Source organism: Moschus berezovskii, chromosome 12 (genome assembly GCF_049115385.1).
Source record: "Moschus berezovskii isolate FMDL1 chromosome 12, NW_MosBer_1.0, whole genome shotgun sequence".
Lineage (NCBI taxonomy): Eukaryota > Metazoa > Chordata > Mammalia > Artiodactyla > Moschidae > Moschus > Moschus berezovskii.
The window spans coordinates 228,863-248,114 of NC_142471.1; the positions used below are offsets into that span (position 1 = coordinate 228,863).

Here is a 19,252-nt window from a genome sequence, read left to right on the forward strand (position 1 = left end):
GGCTTGAATCTTGGCCCAGAAAGGCGAGTCCTGGGGGCACACAGCAGGGGCCCCCTCACCCGGGTCTTGATGTTCTTGGCCCGGCCGGCGTAGGTCAGGGTGTTCCGGGACTCCTCGAAGGTGCTGCTCGCAGGGCGATCATCACGTGCGGCTGTTTCCCCCCAGGGAGTCCTGGATGGGCCGGGGGAGGGCGGCAGTCAGCAGGGGGCTGCCTCCCTGGACCTGCTCCCGCCCGTGATGCCCTCGTGGGTGTGCTCTCTCTCACACACGCACGGGTGCTGGAGCCGAGCTCCCCGCGGCCCCTCCCCGCCCCCTCTGCCGTCTCCCCACTTCTTCCCTCTCCCAGTTTCTTCTCCAAAGTTCGTGTTTGAAAATTTCCAGCATCTGAGTCAGGGTCTCCCAGCTCTCCTTCTCCCCGCCTCATATCCATGAGGATGAGGAAACGTTGGTGGGAACCAGAGCGGGAAGAGCTCTGAGGGGTCCTGGGCTTCTCCGCCATCTCCTTGGGCCTTCCAGGTCACCCCCTTTGCTGACAGGAAGGCGCCTTTGTCTTGGCCGGAGAGAGGCTGGTGATGGAGTGAACTGGGCCTGTGGCCGCCGCCTCCCTTGCCCCGGGCTTGCTCTGCCCTCTTCAACGGAGAGAGTATGGGGCTACCGGGGCCTGGGGGCAAAGCCCTCGGGCGCGGCAGTGACCAGCTGAGTGACTTCAAGCAAGCTCCTTCACCTCCCTAACCCTCGGCTCCCTCGGGTTTCTAGGTGGCAGGAGCCGGCTCTCGTACCCCCAGCCTGTAGGTGCAGTGATGCTGGCGGGCTGATGCCCAGCATCAGGTCACCTGCAGCTCTGCCATCAGTCCAGCCAGACCTCTGCTGGGGCCCCACGTCCAGAATTTACTGCCGTGAGCCCTTGGGGAGGTTACTTAGCCTCCCTGTGCCTCAGTTTCCTTGTCTGCAAATGGAAATAATGACCCCCTAACTCAGACACGCTGACCCCATAGAAACAACTGCGGAGAATTCCCTGGCCGTCCAGCGGTTAGGACTCCATGCTTTCACTGCTGAGGGCCCGAGGTTCAATCCCTGGTTGGGAAATTAAGGTCCCACAAGTCATGCAGAATGGCTCCCTCCTCTCCAAAAAGGAGCTGGGTGTGGCGGGGGGTGAAGCACTGCATTCAGAGCCCAGCCAGGAGCGTGCCCCAACCCCACAACAGCAGCTTCTGGGACCCACGAGACTGACTGTCCACCTGAACCCCCAAATCCAGATGACTCCCAGTTCCCTCAAACCCACAGCCCTGGGGCTGGTGGGAGGGCGACGGTCAGATGCTCAGATGCAAACTCTTTCCCTCCCTGCTGTTCACAAACAGGGGCCTGCGAGCGCCTGCTCAGTCGCTTCAGCCATGTGTGACTCTTCCAGACCCCGTGGACTGGCTCCTCTGTCCATGGCATTCTCCAGGCAAGAGTTCCGGCATGCGTTGCCACGCCCTCCTCCAGGGGATCATCCCCAACCCAGGAATCAAACCCACGTCTCCAGCATCTCCTGCATTGCAGGCAGATTTTTTTTTTTACCCACTGAACCACCTGGGAAGCCCTAACACACAGGACACCCAGTTTAGATCTGAAATTTGGATAAATGAGTGGGCTTTTCTTAAAGCATAAGCATGTCCCAAAGATGGCATGGGACATACACAGTGACACCCAAACCGGATGCTGTTATTTATCTACTATTCACATGCAGCTGGGTGTCCTGTATTTTCGTCTGCGAAGCTGGCAGCCCCACCCCGGGTGCCCAGGGCCCAGGCCCGGTGGCAGCTGGTACCTTCAGGAGGCGGGTGAGCTTGCTGTCGCGATAGTTGATGTACTTCTTGGTACCCTTGTCGCTCAGCGCGTTGATGCAGCTGCCCAGGGCCAGCAGCGAGCGGTTGATGTGGGCCCCCTCTTTCATGCGCTGCCCACGGTTCTGTGTCTGGGGGGCGAGCAGCAGGTATGACTGCCCACCCCAGGCCATCCTGGCTTGTAAACCCCCTCCCGATCCCCCAGGGCCCTGCAAGGAAGAGACGCTGAGGACCTGGTCTGCCCTCTGCCCAGGGAGGGCATTCCAGAAGGTCAGAGAACGAGAAGGTCTCTGGACAACAGTGGGGCTTCCTAGGTGGGCGCTGGTGGTAAAGAACCTGCCTGGCAACGCAGGAGACACAGGAAACGCCGGTTCGATCCCTGGGTCTAGAAGATTCTCTGGAGGAGGGCATAGCAACCCACTCCAGTACCCTTGCCTGGAAAACCTCATGGACAGAGGAGCCTGGCAGGCTACACTCCATGGGGTCACAGGGTTGGACACGACTGAAGCAACTGAGCATGCACGCTGGACAAGAGCGGGGGACAGGAGGCTCCCAAGGAGGCCTGAGAGCCTGGCTCTTCGTCTCCCTGGGGACCGACCCGCTGGCACAGTTAAGGGCAGCACCGAGGGCGAGATGGAGGGAGGTCGAGACTTCCCAGGCAGCTCGGCTAGGAGCCGGCACGGCCGTGGGCTCCCCGCTCTAGAGGGAGAGCCAGGCTCCGGAGGGGAAGGACGGAAGTTTGTGTGTATGCGGGGAAGGGCGTGTGAGCGTGTGTGAATTGCATGTGTACATGGGACAGCGTGTACATGTGTGTAAGAAGGTGTGTGAGGAACCCCCTGGTGGTCCAGGGGCTAAGACTCCGTGCTCCCCATGCAGGGGGCCTGTGTTCGATCCCTGGTTAGGGAACTAGGTCCCACATGCCACAGTTAAGAGTTTGCATGCTGCAACTAAAGATTCCATGTGCCATAACTAAGACCCAAAGCACCTAATACATAAATAAATAAATAATAAGGAAATATATATATAAAAAGAAGCCTGTGCATTAGGAAATGCATGGATTTGTGTGTGAATGGATGTGAGAACAGGACAGGACCAAGTCCCAGGAGGCTCTGCCACCCTCGGGAGACGTCTCTGCCCAGCCTGGTGAAGCTGGGACCCGGCGGCTGCAGGGCACACCCTCTCCCCACTGGCTGCTGCCCACCCCCTTCCTCCAGGGAGCCCTCAGGCCTTTATGGAAAGAGAATGTGTTTCTCCCACTCCACCCTGTTGAAACCAACCACACATATTCCAGCACGAAGCCCTTGTGACTTCTCCCTGGTGCTTGCATTTGCTTCAGTGATAATGGTGAGATGCCCATGGATGCAGGCGACCACGAAACTCCTGAATTTGCCCACAAGAGGGGGCCTGCACCCAGGTCTGGGTGGCAGGGCCGGGCAGACGGCGATGGAGGGGGACGAACACTGACAAGTGGGTGGCGGGCCCTTTTCTCTCCCTGACGTGGTGGGCAGGGTCCCCCCCATCAGGGAACATCGTCTCCGTGGGGCCCCAGCTCCTCACCGGGCCCATTCATTCTCCTACCTGTTTCCCCATGTCCTCTGGGACACGCACTGTCTCCCTCCCTGGCGAGACACTCACACTCCCTGGCCCCTTCCCACAAACAGCCCCTAGGGGGTCTCCCTGGGGTACCCCAGCCTAGCCCAGCCATCCTTCCTGTCCTCTGTGCCATCCCTCACTGCCCTCCCCTCCGGAGCACCCCCACTCCCGCCCTCCCTGAGACAGTCCCCACTCCTCCCCTTGGGGAGCGGAGTGGGCCAGCCTCCCTGCCCGGCCCCCCAAGCTCTGCCCCCAGCCCCAGGGGGAGCCGGCCGGGTCGCTCATGAAGAGGCGGCCCTGCCGCACCTCCTGCAGGACGTCCCTGACCTGGCTGTGCTGACGCACAGCCACCTGGAGCACAGCGTGGTAGCGCGAGGACGCCTGGTTGGCGGCCGTGGGCTCCTGGGTCCTCTGCCGCTTCCCCCTCATCAGCAGCTGCATGATCTGGGTGGGCGGGGCAGAGCAGGGAGGCCACTCCTGGGGGCCCGTGGGCACGCTCCCCAGTCCTGCCTCTGCGAGGTTGGGAAGGGGCCCAAGGCAGGGCCGGGTCAGCCCCCCGTGTGCTGTGGGGACCGAGAGGTCAGGGCCTGTCTGTCAACTGGAAGGCAGGGTGCCTGGCCAGTCCCCAGGGTCGGCATGGCCGCGGGCGTGTCATCCAGATCCTCTGTGCCTGCCCCTGCTCCAGCCCAGCTGAGCCGCAGCGGCTCCCTGGGGGCAGAGCCCTGCTGCCTCTGGTCACACCCCAAACACACACACAGAGGTTACTGTCCTCCACTACCCTGCTGGTTGCACAAGACTCACCTCTTTGGCATTGATGGTGGAGACCTGGGTGATTCTGGCGGTGACTCCGGCCACCTGGATCACTCCCTTGGAGTCTTCCCTCAGCTCCAAGTACCCCAAGGCAGGGTTCAGCAGGTCCCGGATCATCTCATTGTAGATCTGATGGGACCAGTTAGAAGGGGCAGGGGACAGACATTAACGGGAGACCAAGAGCAGGAGGTTCAGGCAACGGCTGGGCTCTCCATCCCTCCCGAGAGCTCCAGGCTCCTCTCAGGAAACCCGGGGTTAAGGAGATGATTGCTTTCCTTCCTTCCTATGGGGTGGGCGTAAGGGGGCTTCAGCATCCAGGGGGGAAACAAGGGGCTGCCAGAGCCAACACCACAGAAGGCAGCAGGCCGGCCAGGCACCGGGCAGAGGATGGGACCTATCCCATGGCCAAGCCCTGGTGGTTACCAGGCAACCCTTATGGTACCTTCACCCAGCCTCGCCAACCACGGCCCCCGAAGTGCATCTTGCTGGCTAAGTCAACACGACGCTGGCTGGAGCAGGTGCTGGCAGCAATGCCTCGCTGCCCCTCCTGAGCTGTCATCCAGGAGATTATCAGCTTCCAGAGGGAGCCAGGGAGGCCAGGAGCCAGATGGAGCGTAGCCCAGTGGCTCTCCCGCCGCTTCTGGCCTCTGTGGATCCCCACCCCCACTGATCTGCTATTGCCCAGTGATAGCACTCCCACAGGTGGGCATCGGGGGCTGTGTCAAGGTGGAGAAGGCTGGCAGGTCTAAGCTGTCCGTGTATGTAACGTTCTCACCTGTACCTACATACACAGAGTGCCTGCATGTAGCCTGGCAAAGCAAACAGGGTCGGCTCAGTCGTGTCCGACTCTCTGCGACCCCATGGACTGTAGCCTGCCAGGCTCCTCTGTCCATGGGATTCTCCAGGCAAGAATGGAGTGGGTTGCCATTTCCTTTTCCAGGGCATCTTCCCAAGCCAGGGATCGAACCTGGGTCTCCTGCATTGCAGGCAGATTCTTTACCATCTGAGCCACCAGGGAAGCGAAGGAGTGGGTCCAGAGGATGGCCTCTGGGAGGGTGGCTGAGGTGCTCAGTGACCAGTTCACTTTGGAGTAGCCAAGTGGGCAGGGCTCGACTCTAAAGCCCCAGGGTCGTGAGTTTGAATTCCTGTTCCCCCACTTGCTGTGTGACCTTGGGACTGTGACTGTCTAGTTGCCTAAGCTCTCTGAACCTGAATTTTTATAAAATGAGGCCGACCACACGCACATGGGAGAGCAGCGGTGATGAGCACCCCCAGGAGACTGCCCCCTGACCTGACCCCTGGGAGGCAAACCAGCCCGGTCCTGTGGACCTCCTGGCCCAAGCCCACAGGACAGGGAGGACCGAGGGCTCACCTCCAGGTAGGACACGGACACCTCGTCTTCCATGTCGTCGCTGGTCTCCTCGATGGCACGGAAGTGGTCACTGAGGGTCCGAACGTGGATGCCGGGCTCGTGGTCTGTGCCCAGCATGGTGGAGGTTTTCCCGCAGCCTGGGGCAGAGCAGGGCGAGGGGGTGAGCAGCACGGAGACTGGGAGTGTGGGGACCCCTGGCAACCCTGGGTCTGTCCTCAAGGCTGGAGCCTCCCAGGAGGCCAGGAGGTGGGGGGAGGGGAGAAGATGGCATCCTTGGCTGGGGGTGGGGCTTTGGGCCCAAAGGGCTCTGGGAGAGGGCAGTTTCAATCGGCCACATCCTTGGTTCCTGCTCCGGCCTGGGCCAGATGAGCTCGGAGGCGGAGGGTGAGGAGCTTGATTCTCGGGGGCACTCGCCCTCACCTGTGGGACTGTAGGCAAAGACGGTGGCATTGTAGCCTGAGATGACGCCTTCAATGAGGCTCCTAGCGCCCGGGGCACGGCCAGGGCAGAGCCCACAGGCCCACAGGACCACCCTGACCCCCAACAGAGGCAGTTTCCTCCCTGGAGCCCTTGGGCCCTGAGAAGAGGGGATGGGAAGGGGGGATGGGTATCTCCGCTTTCCCCCCACGAGTTGGGGGGTGGGGAATGCCAGCCTGCAAGAATGCTCAGGACACCTGAGACCCTCCCCACCGGCAGCTGGCTCCCGGCCCCCAGCCCAGAGGATGCCTCACACCTGCTTCTTGGAGCGTCGGCAGATGGGTGAGACGGGGTCCCTGGGAGGGTGTCAGCTTCCCCGAGGTGCCCCTCCCAGCACCAGGTGGGCTTCAAGCACCTTTCTGCAGCTCCCCTAGGGGCCACCTGTGGGGAGGGCTGTGTGGGACCCCGTGGAGGGTGGCATCTGTGTGCTGACCGCGGTGTGTCCATGCAGAAGGCTCTGTATGCGCCACGCAGGCTCACACACGCGTATGCATGTGGGGACACGGCAGGGAGAGAGTGAGTGATGGAGGGACGCCTGGGGCTCGGGACCGGGGTCCCCTAAGGGCTCCCTCCTAAGTCAGTCAGAGGGCAGAGAGGGGATCCTGTGTGTCCCTAGGCCCAGGCGCCCCCTCACCTGGGTGACAGTGAAGTCAAAGGCCATGTCGAAAAGGTAGGACTTCTCCCGGGAGCGGTGCGCCCGCAGGATGTCATCGGGATCCTCCATTGGGTCCATGAGAACCACCATCTGCAAAGGTCCCAAGGGGAGGCAGCCAGTCACCCGGGAGCCCCAGGCCCGCCCCGATGCCCACACTGACCACTGGCCTCACCCCCAACTCAGGATGCGGGGGGGAGCGGGAGGGGCCAGAGGAGACTCGGCGTCTGGGAGTGCCAGGGTCAAGGCCAAGCAAATCCCACCATAGGACAAGACGCTGAGCGGATGGGCTGCTCTGGGAGCACCCCCCAGGTCTCAGAGCTCCTTTCCGGGGTCAGCAGGGGAGTCAGGCCCAGTGACGGTCCAAAGAGAGCTTGAGAGGAGACAAGGCAAGAGGGTGGCCACTGGGGGGCAGACAGAGGAGGCTGATTTGGGAGCCCGGTCCAGTACCATGGACTCAGGAGATGTATAGGGGTCCCTCTTGCACCCCCATCTGGCACCAGCATGCAGAAGCCCCTGGTGCTAGGAGGACCTAAGCTTTGGGGCTCCCACCAGGCTCCTCCCAGTAGGTACATACCGGTGCTCACTGCATCTAAACTGGTCCAAGACCCCCACTACCACCCCTGCTTCCCCAGGTCCCAGCAGGGCCCTCCTCTGAGATCTTCAGTGGAGGGAAGAAGGAAGAGGCATGTGTGTGTGGTGTGTGTGTGGTGTGTGTTTGTGTGTGTGTGGTGTGTGTGTGGTGTGTGGTGTGTGTGTGGTGTGTGTGTGTTCTGTGGGGTGTGTGTGTGTGGTGTTTTTTGGGTGTGTGGTGTATGTGTACTGTGTATGTGTGCTGTGTGTGGTGTGTGTTTGGTGTGTGTGGTGTGTGTGTGTGTGTGGTGTATGTCTGTGGTGTATGTCTGTGGTGTGTGTGTGTGTGCGTGGTTTGTGTGTGGTTTGTGTGTGTGTGCGTGGTTTGTGTGTGTGGTGTGTTTATGTGTGTGTTGTCTGTGGTGTGTTTGTGTGTGTGTGGTGTGTGTGTGTGTGGTATGTGTGATGTGTGTGTGTGGTGTGGGTGTGTGGTGTGTGTGTGTGGTTTTTGTGTGTGTTTGGTGTGTGTGTGGTGTGTCGAGTTTGTGTGTGATGTGTTTGTGTGTGGTGTTAGTGATGTGTGTGTGGTGTTAGTGATGTGTGTGTGGTGTGTGTGTGTGTTCCGTGGTGTGTGTATGTAGTGTGTGTTTGTGTGGTGTGTGTCTTTATGTGATGTGTGTGGTGTGTTTGTGTGTGATGTGTGCGTGTGTTGTGTGTGGTGTATTTGTATGTCTGTGTGTGGTTTGTGTGTGTGGTGTGTGTCTGGTATGTGTGTGGTGTTAGTGGTTTGTGTGTGTGTGTGTGGTCTGTGTGTGTGGTCTGTGTGTGTGTGGTGGGTGTGTGTGGTGTGTGTGTGGAGTGTGTGGTTTGTGTGTGTGTGCGTGTGTGGTGTTAGTGGAGTGTGTGTGTGGTGTCTGTGTGTGTGGTGTGTCTGTGTGTTGTGTGTATTTGTGGTGTGTGTGTGGTTTGTGTGTGTGTGGAATGTGTGTGTTTTGTGTATGTATGGTGTGTGTGTGTGGTGTGTGTTTTTTTTGTGTGTGTGGTGTGTATGTGTGTTGTGTGTTTTGTGTGTGTGTGTGTAGGTTGTGTGTATTGTGTGTGTGTTGTTTGTGGTGTGTGTGTGTTGTGTGTGTTGTTTTAGTGGTGTGTGTGGTGGGTGTGTGTTTGTGGTGTATGTGTGTGGTGTGTGTGTAGTGTGTGTGGTGTGTGTGTGGTGTGTTTGTGTGTCTGGTGTTTGGTGTGTGGTGTGTGTGTTGTGTGTGGTGTGGGTGAGTGGTGTGTGTGGTGTGTGTGTGTGTTCTGTGGTATGTGTTGTGTGTGTGTTGGTGTGTGGACTTCTATATCCTGGTGCCATCCTAGAGCTCTGAAACAACACACAGAGCCCTCGGAGAGGTTACATTCCCCTGGCTTAACCCCCAGGGACTCTTTCAACCTGGGATGTGAATTCCTGGTCCATCCCTCATTAGGTACTTCACAAAGTATTTTATGAGAATACCATATTCCTCTTCTCTTGGACAAAGCTTTTCCAACCAATGTGCCAAGAATGAATTAGGGATGTGCTGAAATACTGACCTCCCCACTCCCTGGCCCCCTCAGCTTTCAGGGAGCCAGGGAGTCTGCCATACAAATAATCATTTTATGCGTGCCACGATGCAGAAAAGTTTGGAAACCTTGCTCTAACACAGTATCTCATGTTGGCAGAACGTTGGAGTTGGCAGCTTCCTTCCTCTAGATGATTTAGGTCTCACCACCAATTCTGTCATTCTTACAATTCTGCTTCAAAGACAGTGGTATCACAGTTCTCCCAAAGGATCAAAAAGGATAAACCCTGAACATCAGGAGCTGCGAGTCCAACGCCACACAGATACACAAAAAATGAAACAAAAACTCTCAGGTGACAATATGGCAGAGATGCTACCAAATTTTCACAAAACATTTGGGCAATCTCCAGCAATACCTGCCTATAACTATTTTAAGGCAAAACTTTAGAAGTAATAGAGGAAAGATGAAAGAGAAAGTCACACAGGAAAGAGAAAACGAAAATGTGTACTTTTGTAGAGAACAGCTGAGGATTTGTAAGAGCTATTCAGTGGCTTCCACGACTGGCTAAAAGTTCAGTTCAGTTCAGTTCAGTCGCTCAGTCGTGTCCAACTCTTTGCGACCCCATGAATCACAGCACACCAGGCCTCCCTGTCCATCACCAACTCCCAGAGTTCACTCAAACTCATGTCCATAGAGTCGGTGATGCCATCCAGCCAACTCATTCTCTGTCGTCCCCTTCTCCTCCCGCCCCCAACCTTTCCCAGCATCAGAGTCTTTTCCAGTGAGTCAACTCGTCGCATGAGGTGGCCAAAGTACTGGAGTTTTAGCTTTAGCATCAGGCCTTCCAGTGAACACCCAGGACTGATCTCCTTTAGAATGGACTGGTTGGATCTCCTTGCAGTACAAGGGAGTCACTAAAGAGAACAAGACTGTTTTCAAGTTCCTCTGTTTTATACTCCTTTTTTTCATACTTCCTAGGACTAATGCCGCTGAATATCTGACTTTTAGACCGTTACAGTCCCTAAGTCATCGTCATCCATATTTTGTGGAACTACTCTTTCCAGTCTGTACACGTATCATTAGTTTTTCATCCATAACCATATTCTCTTAAATTCCCTATTCAATGTACTTACTCCATCCTGAATTTATTCCTTACCCCTTCCCAAATTCATCATTCTGGAATGTATTTATACCTCCAGACTCTTCCAATGCCAAGTCTATGACTTAAAGCCTGTATTTTCACATTTTCCACTCCTCATGTCACCTCACACACTCACACACACACAGATTTCTATCTACCCTGTAGGAAAACTATCAAATAACACTCCGTAGGCCTCCTCCAAATTCATTTCTTTCTGTCATACTTTTTGATGTGATATGAAATCAGGTGTTCAATTACTGAAAATTAATAAAGGAAGAGACCTTCCTAATGTCTGAGAGAAAATCAGGTGAGATACCTCCAACTTGTACCAAAGAAGATGTACAGAAAATATGCGAGCAGCAGTCTGGAGTAGCAGTTGTCTCGATTCAGTAGCTCAGTCTGGATTCAGATAACCCAGGTTCCATCCTGCCTCCACCAGTGTAATTCTGAGCAGATTTGCTTCAGTTAATCATCTAGTTCCAATTTCTTTATCTGTGTGTGCGCGTTCACTCAGTCGTGTCCGACTCTTTGCAACCCCATGGACTGTAGCCCACCAGGCTTCTCTATCCATGGAATTCTCCAGGCAGAAATACTGGTGTGGGTTGCCACGCCCTCTTCCAGGGGATCTTTCCAACCTTGGCATTGTGTCTATTACATCTCCTGCACTGGCAGGTGGATTATTTACCACTGTACCACCTGAGAAGCCCCTCTTAATCTACAAAAGTGAAAAGTTTAGCCAAGTTATAAGGCTGCTTTGAGGATCAGATGAGATGAGATAATCACATAAAGTACTTAGCATAATGCCTGGCACACAAATGGCAAACAAATGTTATGATGTCAGATATCAATCTTCTGGCTTCCTCATTTCCTTAGAAGGAAACGTATTTAGCATGATTGATTTTTTTTATAAAGCTATGTTTTCTGTCGCCCCCCAAGTAAGGATGCTAGGTAGAGGGAAAATTAATTTTTCAGCAGAAGACACTAGTCACTCTATGTGGACTAAGATGAGCTGTATAGTTCTCTTCAAGTTTAAACATTCTATAAAATAGGTGTTAAACATTTTAGAAGGTCAACCCTTTACCAACAAACACTTCATCAAATCAGCAAATTTCAATATGCACTCTAAACTTACATTAAGTTTGGAAGGATACTAACTTATTCACAAAAGAGAACTATCATTAAATTCTTCATCTAGAGGTAACATGGAGAGAAAGGAGATGTCAAGATGAGCAGCAGCATGACAAAGACTTAGGGACCACACCACCGGAGCATGCTTTGCCCTTCGAAATAAGCCGAAGCCCAAAGTCGATACCTTAAGTGAAAAATAAGAAAATGAAAACAAAGTACAGTAGAAGTTTAAACTTTTACTCTGAGCTGTACACAGTGAGTTGGTGGTATTTAATATGCATTCAATAATCATAAACATACCAATTTATAAATCCACTGGATCTCTACAACATTGGCCACAAATAGCTATCCCTAAAAAGAAACCTCAAAACCGCAAATCAGGAACTAAATAAGTAGGCAGCCTTACTTCCTTCTCTAGGTCTAGGAAGGAATTTAGAAACACTGAAATTCTGAAGTACCTAGAGATTTCATCACTATAAAGCTAGAATCTCTGCATTCTACTCTCCATGGTGCCCAAACTAGCAATGTAGAGTTTGAAAAGAAAAAAAAAAAGCTCCACAAAAAAAAACACCCGGTTTTCATTAACTTCAAGAAGACACTGCCTAAGGAGTGGTTTTTAATCTACTGGAGGTTATATATCTCGTTTAAGAATTTTCTTCAGAGGGGAGAAAATGCACTGAAACAAAACTTTGCCCATAATTTCCGGGGTGGGGATGAGGAAGTCCCCTGAAAGTCACAGACCATGGACTCCCTAAGGCATGACCCAGGATTTAGGCAAACTAATTTATTAATTTGAAAAAGAAGGAAAGTAAGTGAAGCAGAGATTTTAATCCAAAAAATAAAATAAGATTAGAAATATTTGCTGTTTTCTCAGCTAAGGAGTGTTAGACCCGGTGGCTGGGAGGGAGGGTTGACCAAGGAAAAACAAAAGTGGGATTAAAACAGTACCGACGTGTAATCTGTTGTCTTCAAATCGAAAGAGCAGCAATAAAACGGCCAACTCCTGCAGCCTTAACACAGGAAGGATTTAACATAACCAATTCCTGTGCACATTCCCACACCGGTGAGGTTAATTAAACAGCACACGGGAACACACACACACCTGCCACTTTTCCCAGGTGAAAGCACAAGTTTAACAAAAGTCCTTCAAATTTTCCATCTTTTTCTTCCTTAAGAACCGACTTAGAGAAATTACATGCTTTAATCTAGGAGAAAAGGCAGGGAGGGGGACAGAAATCCTAAAACGGGGTAGTTAAAAGGATGTGCAGGAAGTGGAAACTACAAACTTTTTGAGATCAAAGGGCTCAAGAGGGCGGATAAGAACACAAAGGAAGTAATAATAAAATAAAGTAAGAGGGAAAAGCGTCTACAAACTTCTTTAAAAAAGCAAACAACAACAACCTCTTTCCTTTTTCCGAGACATGTAAACAGTAGTAACTCGGCAAAGAGGAACGGACGAGACGACAGCACAACTTCCTTCCCAAAGTCCAGCATTCCTCGGACGTCCTCGCCAGCACAGTCAGGCTTGGGACATTTCCTAGGCAAGGCTCCTCCCTGCACCACAGCCTGAGGAGCCTCTAGCAGGGACCGTCGCTGCGGGAGAGAGGAAGTGCCGGATGCAGGGAAAGAAGATCAGCAACACAGGCTGGCCGCCAAACCCGAGGGCGGCCCACTCGGAGACTCAGATCGAAAAGACCCGGATCCTGCAATCCCCTTCCCCACTCAATGCACTCACAACCGGGAGGGTGCCGCGCCGGGAGGGCCGGTCCTGCCCCTCCACCCGGCCGTTTCGGGGGCACGCTCAGGGTGACGAGAGGGACGAAGGGGCAGAAGTCCAAGGCCGAGCACCTGGGTACAGAGAGCCGGCACACACAGTCTAAGGACAGAAGGGCCCCGCGGAAGCTCGGAACGGCGACCCCAGAGGCAACGTGTCCGGCCGGGCAACCACCGCCCGGCCGCCTTCCCCGCCCCCCTCGCAGCCGGCCGGCTCCGCCCTCACCCGTCTGCAGGGAAGCCGGCGGCCTCACGTCGAGGGTTATCCCTGCCTCTGCTCCCGGGAGTCGCCTCGGCCCTGGCCAGAAGTGAGCGGAAGCGCGACCTGGGCCTCTTCCTTCTTCCCCTCCCGCCGCGCACCTCGGCTCCTCGGGGCGGGAAGCAACTGCAACTGCCACAGCCTCACACGGACCCGCCTCCGAGGACACTCGGACCGGCAGCCGCCCCACCGGCGGCCTACGGCTCCGTACCCGGAGCGGCGGAGCCGGAAGCGCGGGTGCCGGAAGCAGCGGTGTCCGTGGGCCTGGACGGCCTCTCTCTCCCTCAATCTGGCCGGCCCGGCCACGTCTCGACGGTGCCGCCTCACCTCCCGCGAGGGCCGCTCTCCGGGGGCGGCCCCGCCCCCGCCCCGCCCACTGCGGCCCTAGCAACCGCATCCGGGACTCAGCCGGCGAACCTCCCGCGAGGGCCGCTCTCCGGGGGGCGGCCACGCCCCCGCCCCCGCCCCGCCCACTGCGGCCCTAGCAACCACATCCGGGACTCAGCCGGCGCCGTTGCCCGGCAGTTTTCTGGCTGCGGCCAGACGGGTGTGAGCGCGGGTCCGGAAGCACCTGCCCGAGCTTGCCCCAGGGCGCGCGGGCCTGGTCTGGAGTGGTCGGAGGTCCAGGAGCCCTTAGCATAACTTTCTCACTCACACACCCCAGCCTCACGCGTTAGGCTTTCCCCCAACAGATGGTGAGCCGGTGGCGGGAGTCTTCGCAGTCCCAGGAGAGCCAAAGCTGCTTTCTCGGCTGCCGGCGAGCACGCGGAAGGTTATTCCAGCCCCGCGGGCGTGGAGAGGGTGGCGGGAATGCGGGTTTAGGGAGCAGACGGGATGCGGGTGCCTCGCGCTCCTTCCCCAGTGCCCCCGGCTGTCCACTCACGCCCACCCACTTCTGGACGACCCCGAGTTATGATTTGCTCTGTCTTTGTCATCACTTTCTGCTCTGCTTGCTCGCAGAGAGTGAATCCGTGATACTTTTCTCTCCTGCTCCTTTTTACTCAGACTACCGATTTCTGCTTTCTTTGCTTGCCCCATCACTTAGTAGATCACTGCCCTGTCTACAGAGACCGCCGAACGGTCCTCTCGGATCCCGTTGTAGTTTCCTAAGTGAAGGCTCCAGCCTGCACTACGGCTATTCTGCCTGTCCCCGCACAGTACGGCTCAGCAGTGGTGCTAGACACCTGAAGCTTATTTGCATACAGTACGGACCGGTGATCCAGCCGCGCTAGTCTCCCTTCCAGGTTCCAGACTGCGTTTGTTTTGACAGCCCGGTCACTTGCAGAAATGCCAAAGGTAACAGCGCACTCCGTGGAATCTGCCCCTCTAGACCATACTTCTCACCTGCCTTGTCACATTAGCTGACAAGACGTTTTGAATGGCTAAGTGCCCGAAGGCAGAATTCTGCCTCTCCGGATTTGTAGGGAATTTCAGCATAGTGAACCATACATCCCTGTACAAATACCTATCCCATATCTGTGAAGAGTGAATACACCACAAGTGTTTCAAAAGTAAATACCAATATTTATTGTCTGAGATTTCCAGGACACCTTCTCTGACAAAAGCCGTAATGAAATCCCAAAACATAAATCTGTGGTTGCATGTTGAATCGTTTCAGTCGTGTCCGACCCTTTACTATCCCATGGACAGTAGCCCACCAGGCTCCTCCTCCATGGGGATTCTCCAAAAGATTCAAGAATACTGGAGTGGGTTGTCGTGCCCTCCTCCAGGGGAAATGGATGAATATATGTATTCATTCATTTAGCTTTAGTTCTACAGTTTATTGTGGATTTTCCGGTTCAAAGCATTCCTGTTAGTCGTCTCAAGTATAAGAGAAGGATCCCCATCTAGAATGATTACTGCTTTTATTATATAGGAAGAGAATGGAACTTAGTAAGTACAAGGATTAGAGTTTCAGAAGGATGACTAGGAAGAGGTGGGTGACAGTGATCAGTGCTGCTAGAAGGATGTGTCCTTAACTGTTTGGGCTAGCTGGGGCTGTAAGGGTTCCTGCTAGCTGTCTCTTGAGTTTGGGGACATTTAACTAAAGTTATGTATTAGACCGTTAGGCTCAGAAGTATTTCTGATATTAAAAAGGTAGACAGTTGGTTTAGTTATTTGTCCTTAGCTAGATCGTTTTCTTGGCAGCTGCTGGTTTTGATAGAAATTCATATGTGGTTGGAACTAATGCTAACTTCTACTTGGTGAGGGTGCTGTGAATCCTTTTAGGTACTCTCTGGTCCAGCGTGATTCTGGTAGTGTGCACAGTTAGTCCTTATATTAATACATAGTGTTATGCTGTGCAAGGCTATACACAGTATTAATCCTCCTATGATTTTTGCTCCCCCCAGGGAAATTAGAAAGTAGGAAGGCCTGAAGGACACATTGGAAATTACTTCAGCTGGTGATGGAAAACAGTGAAAGTCTATGCACTTTCTTTGGGAAAAAGGAAGTAGTAGCTATTATTCTTGGGTTTAGGGGAATTTTTTCATGCTGACTAAAAAGACTGTTTTAAACCTACTCCTGCCTAGATGGAGATTCTCTCTCACTCTTTGCTTCCCTCCCTCCCTCTCCCTTGCTTTCTCTCTCCCTGTTTCCCTACAGCTTGGGGAATTCTTCCTGACCATTCTCCATGGGAAGAATAGAAGGTTACTATTTCAATTGGCATTGTGTTTGGAGAAGTATAACAAGAAGGGAATAGCTGCCTGCCATATATGCTTATGACAGGAGGCTTATCTAATCACTTACCTTTGCTCTGCTATTGGCTATTATTCAACTTTAGAAAAATCCGGCACCATTTATTCGCTTGGCTTATGGGGGAACTGTAGCAGCCCATTTTTTATTTATTGACCAGGAAGAAAAGCAGGAATGGGTTAAAGGATATTGTTATTTTCTCTTTACAAGTGAATTCAGTGGGCATAATCTTTTCTCTTTGCTTCAGATGTTGAGTACCGTATTCTGCTCATCAATGTTATTTCCTCAAAAGAGAGAAGAAAGGGGCACCTTTAGGTCTTTTCTAGAGGAATTCTGGTAGTGCCACAGTAATTTCATCACTCTTTATCAACAGCTTCCTTTTCATGAAGACATATTTAGTTACTGATTGCACAGTGTGATTCTCTGAAAGTAAACCCTTTATTAAAGGGTACTGATTAATGCAATATTTAATAAACCCATGAAAAGTAGAATGGGTAGAACATAAAGTAGAAATTGTTTTCACTACAAAGGAAAACACTTATAATTCCATTGTTTACAGTTAACATCAATATTTTGGTCAATATCGGATGCAAATATTTTTTCTTCATTTATTTAACAAATTGTTATTGGGAACCTGCAGTTAGCTGGGCACTAAGCACTGTAGGAATAGCCATGAGCCTCTGCTCTCAAGGAACTTTCAGTATAGGTTGTATTTGTTGGCATGCAATTTTGTCTTTTGCTTTTCCCACTTAATATTGACATATTATGAAATTTCCCTCATATCATTAAACATTCTCCTTCTCAATAGTATTTTAACATATAGATATTCCTTAAGTTATCTATCTAATCCTTTTTTACAGATTTGGATTACTTTAAGTTTTCTCTATAATTATAAAACAACCATGTAGGAAATAGTCTGTGTGGTATAATTCTAAGATGAATTCCAATGATTTTCACCTTGTATAATTCCTTCCTCTGCGAACATGATAGGGTATCATTCTATGATTATGTTATATTATATGCAAGAGGAATTCTGCAGATGTAATTGAGGTAACTACTCTGACTTTGAGTTACTCAAAACGAAGTTAATCTGGCTAGTCCTAAACTGACTACATGAATCTTATATTTTATTTATTTTATTGAAGTGTCATTGATTTGCAATATTAGTTTCAAATGTACAAAATAGTGATTCAGTATTTCTATAGATTATACTCCATTTAAAGTTATTGCAAACTAATAGCCACATTTTCCTGTGCTGTACAGTGTGCCCCTGTTGCTTGTTTGTTGTGTGCACAGCGGTTTGTGTCTCTTAACCGCATACGCCTGTCTCGCCTCCCCCTTCCCTCTCCTCACTGGTGATCACCAGGATGTTCTCTGTGTCTGTGAGTCTGCCTCTGTTTTGTTATATACATTCCTTTGTTTTAGATTCTGCATGAAAGTGTTAACAGAGTGTCTGTCTTTCCCTGATTTATTTCGCAAAGCATAATACCCCCTAGGTCCATCCACGTTTTTGCAAATGGCAAAATTTCGTTCTTTTTTGTGGCTGAGCAATATTCTATTACGTCTTTATACAACATCTTTATCCATTCACCTGTTGATAGACACTTAGGTCGCTTCCATATCCTGGCTATTGTAAGTGATGCTGTTGTTAACAGTGGGGTGCGTGTATCTTTTCAAATTAATGTTTTTGTTTTCTTTACATATATATATATATATATACCTAGCACTGGATTGCTGGATCATATGGTAGCTTACTTCTAGTTTTTTGAAGAATCTCCATACTATTTTCCATATTGTTGCACCAGTTTACGTTTCTGCCAGCAGTGTTCAAAGGTTTCCTTTTCTCCAGATTGTTGCCAACGTTTGTTATTGTTTTTGGTGACAGCCTTTCTGACGCGTATGAGGTGATATCCTATTGTGGTTTCGATTTGCATTTTCCTGAGGATTATGATGTTGAGCATCATTTCATGTGCCTGTTGGCCTGTGTATCTTCTTTGGAAAAATGTCTAATCAGATCTTCAGCCTATTTTCAATTGGGTTGTTTGGTTTTTGATATTGAGTTGTATAGGCTATCTATATAGTTTGGATATTATCCCCTTCTTGGTCACATCATTTACAAGTAAACTGTCTTTTCATTTTGTTGATGGTTTCCTTTGCAGTCCAGAAGCCTTTAAGTTTAACTGGGTTACATGAACCTTTTAAAAGTATAGAGTTTTCTCTAGCTGATGGCAGCAGAGGAAATTAGAGAGATCTGAAGCTTGAGAGAGATTTGACGTGAGAAAAGTTCCCTGTTGCTGAAATAAAGAGGACCCCAGGCCAGTACCTGAGAGAGGCCTCCAAGAGCTAAGGGTGATCTCTGCTCACAGTCAACAAAAAGCCAGGGACCTCAGTCCTACCACCACAGAGGTCTAAGTCCTTTATCAGCTGAGCCACAGGGCAGGCCCATGAATACTGGAGTGGGTAGCCTATCCCTTCTCCAGCGGATCTTCCCGACTCAGGAATCAAACCAGGCAGATTCTTTACCAACTGAGCTATCAGGGAAGCCCACGAATAACCTGAATGAACTTGGAAGCAAATTCTCCCCCAGCTTCTAGATAGAGCCGAGCCTGACTGGAATCTTGATTTCAGCCCTCTAAGACCCTAAGCAGAGGACTCAGTTAAGCCCACCTGGACTTCTGGCTAGTTCTGTGAGATAATAAATGGATATTGTTTTAAGCTACTAAACGTCTGTTAATTTGTTACACAGTAATAGAAAATGAATATATTTGTAAGATAGGTTATTTTTACATCTATAATTTTGAGGGAGATGGAATCAAATGGTAGGTATGGACTTACTGGATAAAAAGTTATGCACATTTTTAAAGTTTTCATGTTATATTGCTAATTTGCCCTCAGCAAGCTTTGTACCAATTTATGTGCCTCCTAGCAATGTATGCTACTGCATCCCAGCAAACCCTAGCTACTGCTGTTTTGGTAAGCAAAACCGAAAAGGTAGCTCCTGTTTTGAAGGAAGATTCGCATTTCTCTCCCTTCAGTAGGATGGGCAGTTGTCTCCTGCATTTGGAGCTCCGCTGGTGAGTCTGTTCTAGTGAGCCGCCTAGTCTAAGTCTTCGGTTAGCTTTACCGCTGGCAGAGAAAGTAGTTCCGGACGACTAATAAGCAGGACAGCATTTCTCTACTGTAATATCTTCAAGGGGTTGTTGTTTTGTTCAGTCGCTAAGTAGTGTCTGACACTGCGCGACCCCGTGGGCTATAGGACACCAAATTGCTCTTTCCTCCTCTGTCTCCCGGAGTTTGCTCAAATTCATGCCCATCTTCAAGGAGTAGCATGATTGAGAGAATTATTACTTCTAAGAAATATTAGCTGCTGCCATTATTCCCTGCAAAAAACAAAAAACCCAGCCAGTGGACT

At 51.5% G+C, this 19,252-nt stretch overlaps 2 protein-coding genes across 3 annotated transcripts in view; one reads left to right on the forward strand and one right to left on the reverse strand.

Annotated features, from left to right (window-relative positions):
* The window catches only part of LOC148775908 (uncharacterized), a 24,861-nt gene continuing 5,609 nt past the window's right edge, over nucleotides 1–19,252 (reverse strand). The window contains exons 5-9 of the mRNA XM_088842457.1: nucleotides 13,114–13,627; nucleotides 5,602–5,738; nucleotides 4,221–4,358; nucleotides 1,811–1,957; nucleotides 1–171 (exon numbers count right to left, since the gene is read on the reverse strand). Of these exons, the coding sequence (XP_088698583.1) occupies nucleotides 142–171; nucleotides 1,811–1,957; nucleotides 4,221–4,358; nucleotides 5,602–5,738; nucleotides 13,114–13,627 (966 nt within the window). The 3' untranslated portion in view covers nucleotides 1–141. The remainder of the gene's footprint in view (nucleotides 172–1,810; nucleotides 1,958–4,220; nucleotides 4,359–5,601; nucleotides 5,739–13,113; nucleotides 13,628–19,252) is intronic.
* Nucleotides 13,642–19,252, forward strand: part of LOC129555913 (protein tweety homolog 2-like) — a 22,605-nt gene continuing 16,994 nt past the window's right edge. Inside the window, exon 1 of one of the 2 annotated variants that reach the window (XM_088841807.1) lies at nucleotides 13,642–14,442. The gene's annotated coding sequence lies outside the window, so the exon portion shown is untranslated. The remainder of the gene's footprint in view (nucleotides 14,443–19,252) is intronic. The other variant, XM_088841806.1, reaches the window with a different exon arrangement.